Source organism: Natrix helvetica (genome assembly GCF_964273705.1).
Source record: "Natrix helvetica genome assembly, chromosome: 1".
Classification (NCBI taxonomy): Eukaryota; Metazoa; Chordata; class Lepidosauria; order Squamata; family Natricidae; genus Natrix; species Natrix helvetica.
This window is the reverse complement of record NC_138548.1, coordinates 37,760,260-37,773,495: the sequence shown is the minus strand read 5'-3', so window position 1 is coordinate 37,773,495 and position 13,236 is coordinate 37,760,260. Positions and strand designations below refer to the sequence as shown.

Below are 13,236 nucleotides of genomic sequence, written 5' to 3'. Positions count from 1 at the left end.
AAAAGGTGTACAAATCGTGGTTATTCTTACAAAGACAGGGTAGGTCAAGAGGTGACTCCATTAGGGGAAAGAAAACAACACCCAAAGCAGAAGGAGAGCTTTTTAAAAAAATTACAAAAGTTGTAATGTAAAAAATTACAAAAATATATGTTTTGAGTGTTATTGGAACATGAGTACTAGGCCTTTCTATGTTTAAAAAAACGAAAAAACAGTACTAAATCCCAGAGCTCTTTAGCCCAGCACCAAACGCGTTCTATATTTTGATTGACAACGCAATGCATTTGACTGAATTTGACTGAATTTCAACATGCTGTGGTAATTGGGAAATTACTTTGCCGTTATTAGAAGATCAAGCCTTTTAATTCAATCCTTTAAGAGGTCACTATAAAAGTTCACTAATTTTTTTCCCAGGCCGTTCATCAATATAAGAAGCACAAACAGGCGAGCCTTTCACTTGTTCCCCTTCAGAAAAGAGAAGGCCTTGAGGTGTCTGGTCGTTGCCCAAACAGAAATGTTGAACTCTGTTCTCTTGGTCTGACCCAGTAAGATACTTCCCTCCCCTCTCTTTGCTTTGAACTTCTTCACCCTGTATTTTGATTTAAAAAACGTTAATAATTGAAACATCGACCCCAAAAAGCCCCAAAATCAAAACAAGTGGGGGCTTGGCTTTGAGGCGGCTCAGGAAAGTTTTAAGAGAGAATCAGAATCGAGCTGGAAGGGACCTTGGAGGTCTTCTAGTCCAGCCCCCTGCTCAAGCAGGAGAGACTGACCCATACAATTTCAGGTCTCTTCTTAAACCAGTTTTTCCTCGCTCCGGAATTATATCTCAGCGCCGGCTTTCAATTAAAAACGGGTGGTGGGTGTCACTTTGTTATCCTCCTCTTGAGAAAAGTTCAGGGTCGTAGTGCGCCGGAGATAGGGAGGTGGAGCCGGAGCGCCGGAGGGCAATGAAACCTCCCCAGGTCAGGAGCTGAATCCTACCTGCCCTCCCTGCTCACCTCCGCGCAACCAAGTGGCTCAACGGAGGGGAAGCTGGAGAGGGTCGTCCCGTTCTCCCCTTGCCCCCCCTCCTCCGCCCCCTACTGGGGAGGTAGGACGAGGCCTGGCCAATGGGAGACGGCGAGCCCGGAAAGGGGCGGCGCTAAGAGCCGGTATTTGGATGCCCAGCTTGCCCGAGTAGGGCATCCATACCGCCGACCCTTCCTCTCTCCTACCGGGGAAACCATCATGACAGAAGAGAACGGCGAGCTGGGCAGGGCTCTCGCGTACAGAGAGCCCGCTCGGACCCTTGACGTCGGATGCAGACCCATGGCCGAAGTGTGGGTGCTGGTGATCAACACCGGGGGGACTATCGGGATGGTGCCCCAGTCAGAGGGTGAGTGAGTAAGAAGGCGCTCGGTGAGGCTGGGTAAGGAGCCGAGCGCCTCAAAGAGAGGAGGGCGATCTTCTCTCCCCACGGATCTTTCCCTTGCACGCGTCTCCCCGCAGAGATTCATCGTGGGACGCTTTCACCCCCTCGTGGATAAAAGCGCTTATTGAAACAGAGCCAGATTGAGGCCAACGGGAGTCCAAACTGGTGCTCTTCAGATGCGCCAGAGTACAGCTTGATGTCTGTGGAGATTCTGTCATCCAGGTCATGGTTGCCCCAAAGGCGCTTTTTCAAGAGGCAAATGAATTGCGTAGTTTTTTTTTCCTTTCAATTCATTTTGCTTCTCATCCAAGAAGCTTCTTCATATAAAACATAGGCAGAACGGTTGCTGGAACTGGGTATGTCTAGTTTAATGAAAAGAAGGCCTAGGGGAGACATGATAGCAGTGTTCCGATATCTCAGGGGTTGCCACAAAGAAGAGGGAGTCAAACTATTCTCCAAGGCACCCGAGGGTAGACAAAGAAGCAATGGGTGGAAACTAATCAAAGAAAGAAGCAACCTAGAGCTAAGGAGAAATTTCCTGACAGTTAGAACAATTAATCAGTGGAACAAGTTGCCTCCAGAAGTTGTGAATGCTCCAACACTGGAAGTTTTTAAGAAGATGTTGGATAACCATTTGTCTCAAGTAGTGTATAGTTTCCTGCCTGAGCAGGGGGTTGGACTAGAAGACCTCCAAGGTCCCTTCCAACTCTGTTATTCTATTCTATTCTATTCTATTCTATTCTATTCTATTCTATTCTATTCTATTCTATTCTATTCTATTCTATTCTATTCTATTCTATTCTATAAAACTAGAAAGTCTAGTTGCCTCTTGAAAAAGCACCTTTGGGATAGAGTACAGCTTCCTTCTCTTCCAGCCATCGCACCTATTGGTCATAAGTAGTTTTGGGGAGGTTTGTAATTTGGGGGTTGCTTGATTGCACTGGAGAAGGCAACTCAAGACGTTTGGTCTCATTGAATTTCTTGTACTTGACTGTTCCTGAGATCTTAGTCAATGGCAGCCACCCTGAAGCTGACCTTAGCTTAATTAGGTACATTCATATGATCATTGGTCTCATGAGTTCATTGAGTGAATTGGGGGGGGGGGAGCTAAGTGTGATTAGGATTGTGGAAAGGGGATGTCCATGAAGCCACCAGCAGTTCATGATTTGAAAGAGATTTTTTAAATTCTTTGTTGGAACAGAATACTGTAATGTAAAGGAGACGGGACTCCACCATCTGTCAGCAAGATAACTCTCTAAAAAACAACAGCCAACCAATAATAAAGTTTGATTTAATGGGAAAAAGCAACAAAAGAAAGTCCAGGTCTGCAAATGGGCTGGGACCAGGTTGAGGCAATGGAGAAATCTTTTCCCCAAATATTCTCTAAGGTATCCCTAAGGGAGAAGCACTTCTACATTGGCTTAGAATGCTGCTAACACTTCTACTCTAAGCCTACCCCTACCTTTAGGATCACATGATCCAGGGGTTGGAAATCTCCACTCCTTTTCCATCCTTCCCAAATGCATGATCCAGAGCTGAGGGAACGGAGCCTGCCTCATACTTTGCAAACATAGACATAAATGCAAAACCTGGTAAAAAGATCAATAAGAATGCCAGAGACCATTCCTTGCTTCTTTTCCCTGACTTGTTATGCATAGGATTGTTCCATGCTAGTTGGAAGTTAATCACACTGAAATAAATCACTTTTCAACATGAACCTTTGATATACATGCACATTACTTCGCCCTCCATGAATAGGTGTGTTTATGTGCTTTTGCCTAGGGGTGTGGGTCAATTATTAATACACAATTTTCTTCTTGATCCAACTTTCTTTTTCTCTCCTGACTTTTTGGTAATACAAGGCAGCTTGCAGAAGGATTTTTGGCTCAGGTGTTCAAATGCATCCAAATAAAAGGATAACAAGAAGCCTTAGTTGATGTTTTAGATTTCTTCTTCTTCTTCTGGTAGACACAAGGAAGAAAACTTGGTGGTTAAGGTCCGGAAGTTTTAAAGTAGCTTTGTAATTTAGCTAATTTACTGTAACAGTGCAATTCGGTTAGCCTATTGCAACAGCTGTCTGAGTAATCGTGAAAGTGAGCATTATTCTAAGTGAGTAAGATGTTCCTGAACAAGGCAAACCCCTCACGTAAAGGGCATGGCCTCCATGGGAAAGGCTAATATGGACAAATGTTCATTCTTGATAAATACTTGCATACCTGAAAACCTAATTTTTGAAACAAGATTTGTACTGCAATATTTTATTGCATATAAACAGTGCAAATTTTTTTAGGAACTGGAAGACCTGCTTTCTTTTTTTGATCACATGGCAAATTAAAACTGCTTAAGAGCAATACAGCTGCTCCTTCATTTATCACCGACCCCTCAAAAGGGACTTATGACACACTTTTGAAATCCCCTCCCCGTGGTCACATGACTGCAACCAGCTCCTGTTTTAAGCCATTTCTAGCAGCCCGATTTATGTAGCCGCGATTTATAGTGTTTTTGCCAGAAACCAATGTTTACTTCCAGTTTTACTTCCAGTAAAAACCGATCCATAGTGAACAATGGTTCCCTCAACAACCAAGATATTCACTTAATGACTGTGATATTCGCTTAATGACTACCACAAAAAAAGAGGTCATAAAAACAGGTCTGGTCATGTGGTGACCCACTTTGCAACTATCATTATTTATGACCGTAATTGCCAAGCTCAGTTATTACCAAAAGTCAAGGGCTACCTGTATTAATTTGAGCCCTACTGTTAATAAAGAATGTACATTAATACAATACAATAGTAGAGTTGGAAGGGACCTTGGAGGTCTTCTAGTCCAACCCCCTGTCTAGGCAGGAAACCCTATACCGTTCCAGACAAGACTTAGATTAAGCTGAATGCTTACAGTAAGTTTATAAAGAAATGGGCTGATTCTAAGCATTTCAGGATTCTTCTGAAGTAATTTAAGTATGAGCCTGACCCTCTGTTGTTGATTTAGTTGGGGGGGGGACACCAAAAGTACAGGAACGGCATTCACACATTGCACTAAGCAATATTGTGATTGTGTAAAATCTGTTGCAGATGATAGCCTTCCTTGTTTCATTTCACATCTTGCCTCTTTTCAGTTTTCAATAAGCAAACTGCATGGGCAATATTTTATGATTTCAAATACCAGTTTTTATGAATTTTCTTTTTGGTTCTAGTGGAACAGCATAGCAAACCTTTGCTATTGATCCATTTGTGCTTGTTATTTTCACAATCACTGAAATGACTATTCAGGGTTTTAGGTAAGAATATGTCTGGCTTTAACTGGAGATGCAAGGAATGAACCTGGAACTGTCTTCATGCAAACCATGCTTCTACTACCAACCTGCATCCCAGTCTCAAAATTTAGATAAACATTTGGAGAAAATTGTTTTCATTCATGATTTCTTTTGTTTCTCAGGTCTTGTCCCTGAAGCCAACAAGCTCTCAGAAGCTCTGAAAAAGATGACCATACTTCATGACGCAACATATGCCAAGGAAACCCAACTATATAGCCGCCTTGGAGTTGACACATTGGTACTTCCGTATGTATTTGCAATACTGGAATGTTTTTGTTCAATGAGTTTTTGAATTTCCTGTGAAGCATCCTGGATATTTTTTAAAAAAATATTTAAGATTGTGCCTAGAATAACCTTTTCCAACCTGAGACTCTTTACTGATATATTGGGATTGGAGCCATTCAAATCCTGAGCTAATCCCTTGGCGGTTTGAAGAAATAAAATTGCAATAACTGGCCAATTATCTAAATTAACTAAAATTAAATTAAATTGAATACTTTATTTGACTAAGTGTGATTAGACACCCAAGGAATTTGTCTCCGTACAAAAGTACTCAATGTACATGCAAAGCAAAAGAATAATAATATTATCAATAAAAGAGGGAGTAAAGAAGATAATAATAAGAATAAATAATACCATAGCCACACTACGTGGATTAATAGACATTAGGCAGCACTGAGAGAATTAAGTGTTCAGTAGAATGAAGGCATGAGGGGAAAAATTGTCCCTGTGCCTATTGTTCTGACCTAGGCTTCCCCACCAGAACGAAGCTTTGTCCTCATAAGGATAAAGCCCTTTTATTTAATTTATAATGAATTCCTCTCCAACAAAGTCTTTCCTCTTCCAGTCTTTCAAGATAGTTCACAATTACCAACCTTCATCAGGCTTGGAGGCCAATATCTTTCAGACACCGCAATACTTGGCAAGAATGCAGGAATGAACTAATTGTCTCCTGCAAACACCCCTCCCCTTTTGCTCCTCTTTTATTCCCTATGGGAGGGGCCATTCACCGTCTACCTACTCCCAAGTCGACCCTTGTTCCTTAGTTGTTCCCTTCATCTGGCAGCTCTGCACGTGCGCACACTGGGAACAGGCTCTGGCTGTTCGTCTGCCTCACTGATGTCTGACTCCTAATGCAGCTGATAACTGTCAGACGGCCCTGGTCCCATCTCTACCTCTGATGCAGAGCCCTCGTCAGAGCCTTCCCCAGACTCCAGGACTGGCCCATGTTCCTCCCCAACCTCCTCACTGTCCGAATCTGCTGCCAGCTCTGCTGGCGGGTCACAACACCTACAGCACTGTTTTGCCGTAAATGCCTTATAGCGCTGCCCTGAGGGGAGGTATTGAAACAGTTTACAACCAGGATGTGAAGGGTCTGCAGATATCTTCTCAGCTCTCCTTCTGACCTGCACAATGTAGAGGTCTTCTATGGAAGGCAGGCTGGTTGCAACTGTTCTTTCTGCAATTTTAATATCCATGGAATCTGTACCTGTCCTGTTTGTTTGCTGTACCAAACCACACAGTTATAGAATAGACAACTATCAAATAGATGGAAAACAATTGAATTTGTTTAAAAGAATGCTGATTTTTAAAGGAAAACCTTACTCTTTTGGTACAGATAAACATTTTTTTAAAAAAGATGGCACTTTTGTGTACTTAGTGCAAAAGAGGATTTGGAGTTTTATATTTTGTGCAGTTGGTAAGCTGGAAGTTGAGGATGGGTGCAGATAATTAAACGATAGAGCAGTGTGGAACAGTGGAGCCTCAGGAGGCTGAGAGGGAGAGAAAATGAATTTGCAAAGAAGGGCATAGGGGTTTAATTTAATTTATTTATTCAGTTTAGGTCTGCCCAACTTCAGAATGACTGTGGGGGTTGAAGCTTGCTTGCATCTGTGTCAGGTGTGTCAGGGTGTGAATTCCGCCCTGTAAATTAATGAGGTATGGATCACAAGTTGCCAGGAATATTTCTTGCATGAAAGCCATTCTGTTTGTAGATCTTCTCATCAATTATAATTTGATACCTTTGTCCAAAGTCATCTGAAAAACCAATATCGGTAAACCAGTTTATTTCAGAAGATGTTCTTTTTATGACAGTTCTTCCAATCAGGATAAAAGAATTATCTACACCATCCTGGAACTTTCTCCTCTACTAGATTCTTCAAATATGACACCATCTGAATGGGACAAAATTGCCGGGTGCCTTGAGGTAATTTTTTAAAATAAATAATTTGTTATTGGTCACAGATACATAATCAGTCTATGATCAATTACTCAGATATTATTTCTTATAAATTGTCTAATATAGGAACAAAACTTCAGTTCTTTCAAATCCTTAATTTATTTTTAACTGAGATAATTGCATAGTCAAAGCCAACCAATTCTCTTAATTAACAAGTTGTGTGATTCACATGGCTATCTGTTAAACTCATACTAATATATGCCATCTTCCATTTTCCCTATTTCTTTTATTACTGATTTTTTTTTTTGAGGAATGATTTGGAGCACGCTCATGAGAATATCATTGGAACAACAATATTTGTGGCCCAGCATCTCTTAAACAATTCTTTTTTTTAATACATAAATGTTCTTCTAAAAACTAGGATCCTGCTTCCAAGATTGCTCTAGGACTGTTTCTTAAATATTTGTTCTCAGGATCCCTTCCCACTTCTAAAAATTCTAGAAGGCCAACTGCAAAAAAGCTTTGGTTTATATGGGATATACCGTAATAATCAAATTAAAAATGAAAGTGGATGCATTTGTAGAATTAAATCATGTAAAATAACAAAAGCAAAGCCATTAAATATTGATATAAATAAAATGTTTTTTGTGTGAAAAAACTATAATTTGAACAGATAAAAATAATGCTAAAAAATAACATTGAGTTAAACACAGGTAGTCCTCAAGTTATGGCCACAATTGAACCCATTATCTATGTTGCTAATTGAAACATTTGTTAAGTGAGTTTGCCCCTTTCATGACTTTTCTTGTCACAGTTGTTAAGTGAATCGTTGCCTTTGTTAAGTTAGTAACATGGTTGTTAAGTGAATCTGCACACACACACACACATTGTTGGTCAGAAGGTTGCAAAAGCTGTTCACATCCACTCTTCATAAATTTGAGTCAGTTGCCAAGCATGTAACTTCGAATGATCGCTAAACGAGCTGTTGGAAGTTGAGGACTACTTGTAGCTGCAATATCTGGCAAATAATGGTGATTTCATGGACCCCTGAAAGGGTCTTATTTTACCTCCAGGATCACACTTTAAGAAACACTGTTCAACAAAAAGGCATGAGGAGAAGGAAAACTGATGTAACTTTGAGTAACTTCCAGTTCTTTAATTCTATAATTCTATGACTCATTTAAAGCAGGTTTTTAAAAACCTTTCTGCTAAAATTCCTATGACCACAAGATGGTACTATATTGCTGCTTTTTGCTCTGCAAAATTTACAGATGGCATGCCAGGGAGAATTTGCAGAAGAATAAGCAATTTACAGAGCAATCTGGCATTATCGAAACACAATGAAATTTTAAAAATAGAATTCATTGGAATGATGAGTGTCATACCCCATATCTTTCTTGATAAAGAACATGTTCTCTGGGCACAGAGCTATTTAATCACTGAAGTTTCTGTTCAGTGGAGTTAAAAGTACCAGGTTGTGTGTTTTTTTTCCGGGGGGGGGGGGGACTTTTAAGAACTGATAACTGCTTGGTTAGGGTTGTGGCTCCCAGAATTCCCAGCCAGTTTGGTTCTATCTGAATTGTATACGGTGTACAAATTGTATAAGGCGTATTTGTACTGGTGTTTCTGTTCTTTGGTATATGTTCGATCTTCCACAAGCTAATGTAATAGTGGTTTAGGGAAAAAAATCATTTTCATTTGTTAGTAGAAATCAAAGATCTAGTATGCAGTAGTGCACTTTTGATGCATTGATTAGGTATTGTCAAGTTGCTATCAATTCTTAGTGACCACATGGATAGATTTCCTCCATAACAGTCCGTTCCTAATTATTGCCTAGTTCAGGGGTGTCCAAACTTGGGAACTTTAAGACTTGTGGACTTCAACTCCCAGAATTCCCCAGCCAGCATGCTGGCTGGGGAATTCTGGGAGTTGAAGTCCACAAGTCTTAAAGTTCCCAAGTTTGGACACCCCTGACTTAATGACTGCGATATTCGCTTAATGACTACCACAAAAAAAGAGGTCATAAAAACAGGTCTGGTCATGTGGTGACCCACTTTACAACTATCATTATTTATGACCGTAATTGCCAAGCTCAGTTATTACCAAAGGTCAAGGGCTACCTGTATTAATTTGAGCCCAATGGAATCCAATGGATCCCTAGGACACACCATCTACCAGAAGAAAACACACACAAACCGCTATTTGCACGCACTCTCACACCACCACCCAGCACAGATCAACTCTGTAGCCAAGACACTCATCTCCAGAACAAAACGCTTAGCTGACGAACAACACCTCAAAACCGAACTACACAACGTACTAACATCCAACGGATTCCAAAGAAACGTACTAACATCCAACGGATTCCAAAGAAACAATATCACTAACCTAATCCAAAAAGAAAACCCCACTAAAATCCAAGACAGTGAACAAGAAAATGGCAAAGCCCTCCTCCCATACATAAAAGGCACCACAGACAGAATCAGCAAGATCCTCCACAAACACAACATCAAGACAGCATTCTACACAAACCGAAAAATATCCACCATCCTAAGAAACCCCAAAGACAAAATAGAGTTAGAAAATCAAGGAGTATATGAAATCCCATGCCCCACCTGCCCCACCACATACATCGAACAAACCAACAGAAGAATAAAGGCACGCATTGAAGAACACAAAAACTCAGTCAGAAAGGAGGAACCAACTTCTTCCCTGGTCCAACACCTCAAAGCCACAGGACATGATATAGACTTTAAAAAGACCAGAACTATTGCCAAAATTGAACACTTTAACAACAGAATAATCAGAGAAGCTATTGAGATAGAAAAACGACCACACAGCATGAATAAACGAGATGATACCTCCCGCCTACCAGCCATTTGGAAACCCGCCCTCACTGACAAACGAGTCCCTAACACAAAGAATGATACCAGACCCACACTCACGAAAACCACACAGGATGTCACTATCACACATCCACGCAAAAAGCAAGCCCAAACCCACACCGATAATGACCACAAACCAGAAGCCGGACCACAAACCAGAAGCCAGACCACAGCTGCATTATTAGCCACTTTAACCCCCCCCCCGATCCATACATTAAGCAAACTGATGCCCACCACGGAGATGTGGCACGACCACAAACGCGAAGCCAAACAACAGTAAAGCAGCTCACCAGCTCAAATCCCTCTGCAACTCAGACTAACACAAGCACAACCAGGCCCCCACCCAAACAGAACACGCCCCCATCCAATCAGAGCACAGCCAAACTCCCATCCAATCAGAACACAGCCAAGCCCCCTACCAATCAGAATACACCTCCACCCAATCAGAATGCAGCCAAGCTCCCACCCAATCAGCACAAACCCCCACTGGCAGTTAAAAGGAGGAACCAGCTGAGATCTCACATTGCTCCTGGAAGCACCAAGCCGGAAGCACCAGCCTGAAGATGATGAATGAGACTTCATCGAAACGTCGTGAAGATACTTCCAATTCTACGCGGGAGAAAACCCGAACAACCAAAGACGTACATACAAACACCCGCGAAAACCTCAGAAAGCAAATATCGTACCTCTACGGGGAGGAAATCCACCATCTGACCAGGACCTACGAAAAACTCGAAGTCCAAAGAGCTTCCATTTTATGAGACCTCACATTCCTACGCAACTGCCGAGATCAAAATTTAGCCCCCACATGCTTCCAATTAAAATTCCACTCCAACTCTGCAGCCACCAAACGCATCCTGAAAAGAACAGAAATGGCCCTAATCAGAAATGAACTTCACACAAAAAGATTCCACCTGGACCGAATCAACAAAAATCTCCTTACACTTCACCTCAAACTCAGCAACAAGATCCACCCCACACTTTGGGACAAATCCAAACAACTCGCCACCTGGAGAGCCGAAACACAGACCACCCTCAAGACAGACACACATACCAATAAACTCCGAAGACTAAAAGAACACCAGAAACAAACCCCTCCCCCCTCACAGCCACACATGAAACAAACAGTGCATAACATCTCAGATAAGATCCTCACCAAAGCTGAAACCAATGTCCTTGCCAGAGGATTCAACTTTGCAGTCGCTCCCAAACACATCCCCACTAAAACCATTATATGCAGAGTTGAAACCAGCCTGACCAAAATCAACCCCGATGACGCTAACAGAATCAGACTCGAAATCACCAACATCCTCTGCACCAGCAAGCCCCCCAAAAGCAACTTACCCAAAGAGGAACAGACAGCACTACTTAACCTAAAAGAAGACACTAGCATAATAATCCTTCCAGCAGACAAGGGGAACGCCACGGTGGTCATGAACACATCTGACTACCAAACCAAACTAACCAACCTACTCCAAGACTCCACTTACAAACCCCTAAGCACGGATCCCACCACCTACTTAGAAAAAACCACCAGATCCAAAATAAAAGCCTCCCCCATTAGCGAAGAGATTCAGCAAAGAATCATTCCCAGAGAAAAATCATCCAGATGCCCTAAGCTCTATGGTCTCCCCAAGATACACAAAGAAGGAACCCCACTCAGACCCATAGTCAGCTCCATAGGCTCACCTCTACAAAACCTAGCCAAATTTCTCGCCAAACAAATACAGCCCTATGCAGAATCCATCACCTCACACGTAAAAAACTCATTCCAGTTCATAGAGATCATAAAGAAACAAAACTTACAGCCCAGCGACCTACTCGTGAGCTTCGATGTCATATCCCTCTTCACCCAAGTACCAATCAAAGAAGCCTTGACAGCTATCCAAAACAAATACAACCCCCCCAAACATATCCTAGATCTGACCTACCACTGCCTAGCCAACACATACTTCATCTATAACGGACAAAAATACAAACAAATAGAAGGAGCACCCATGGGATCACCCCTCTCACCTGTCATTGCTAACCTCTTCATGGAACACTTTGAAACCCAAGCTCTAGAAAAATCCGATCACAAACCCAAACTCTGGCTCAGATACGTAGACTTCATAATCTGGCCACACGGGAAAGATAAACTGGACAACTTCCTCACACACCTCAACAGCCTACACCCCAAAATACAGTTCACCATGGAAACAGAAGCCAATAACCAACTCCCCTTCCTGGATGTCTTAGTCTATAAGAAATCCAATGGATCCCTAGGACACACCATCTACCAGAAGAAAACACACACAAACCGCTATTTGCACGCACTCTCACACCACCACCCAGCACAGATCAACTCTGTAGCCAAGACACTCATCTCCAGAACAAAACGCTTAGCTGACGAACAACACCTCAAAACCGAACTACACACTCTCACCAACGTACTAACATCCAACGGATTCTAAAGAAACAATATCACTAACCTAATCCAAAAAGAAAACCCCACTAAAATCCAAGACAGTGAACAAGAAAATGGCAAAGCCCTCCTCCCATACATAAAAGGCACCACAGACAGAATCAGCAAGATCCTCCACAAACACAACATCAAGACAGCATTCTATACAAACCGAAAAATATCCACCATCCTAAGAAACCCCAAAGACAAAATAGAGTTAGAAAATCAAGGAGTATATGAAATCCCATGCACCACCTGCCCCACCACATACATCGGACAAACCAACAGAAGAATAAAGGCACGCATTGAAGAACACAAAAACTCAGTCAGAAAAGAGGAACCAACTTCTTCCCTGGTCCAACACCTCAAAGCCACAGGACATGATATAGACTTTAAAAAGACCAGAACTATTGCCAAAATTGAACACTTTAACAACAGAATAATCAGAGAAGCTATTGAGATAGAAAAACGACCACACAGCATGAATAAACGAGATGATACCTCCCGCCTACCAGCCATTTGGAAACCCGCCCTCACTGACAAACGAGTCCCTAACACAAAGAATGATACCAGACCCACACTCACGAAAACCACACAGGATGTCACTATCACACATCCACGCAAAAAGCAAGCCCAAACCCACACCGATAATGACCACAAACCAGAAGCCGGACCACAAACCAGAAGCCAGACCACAGCTGCATTATTAGCCACTTTAACCCCCCCCCGATCCATACATTAAGCAAACTGATGCCCACCACGGAGATGTGGCACGACCACAAACACGAAGCCAAACAACAGTAAAGCAGCTCACCAGCTCAAATCCCTCTGCAACTCAGACTAACACAAGCACAACCAGGCCCCCACCCAAACAGAACACGCCCCCATCCAATCAGAGCACAGCCAAACTCCCATCCAATCAGAACACAGCCAAGCCCCCTACCAATCAGAATACACCTCCACCCAATCAGAATGCAGCCAAGCTCCCACCCAATCAGCACAA

General features: G+C 42.2%; 1 protein-coding gene across 2 annotated transcripts in view; it reads left to right on the top strand.

Annotated features, from left to right (window-relative positions):
- Nucleotides 1-1,205: 1,205 nt before the first annotated feature.
- Nucleotides 1,206-13,236, top strand: part of ASPG (asparaginase) — a 79,226-nt gene continuing 67,195 nt past the window's right edge. For both annotated transcript variants that reach the window (XM_081936440.1, XM_081936441.1), the window contains exons 1-3: nt 1,206-1,375; nt 4,849-4,972; nt 6,821-6,932. In XM_081936440.1, coding sequence (XP_081792566.1) covers nt 1,228-1,375; nt 4,849-4,972; nt 6,821-6,932 — 384 coding nt within the window. In that variant the 5' untranslated portion in view covers nt 1,206-1,227. The remainder of the gene's footprint in view (nt 1,376-4,848; nt 4,973-6,820; nt 6,933-13,236) is intronic.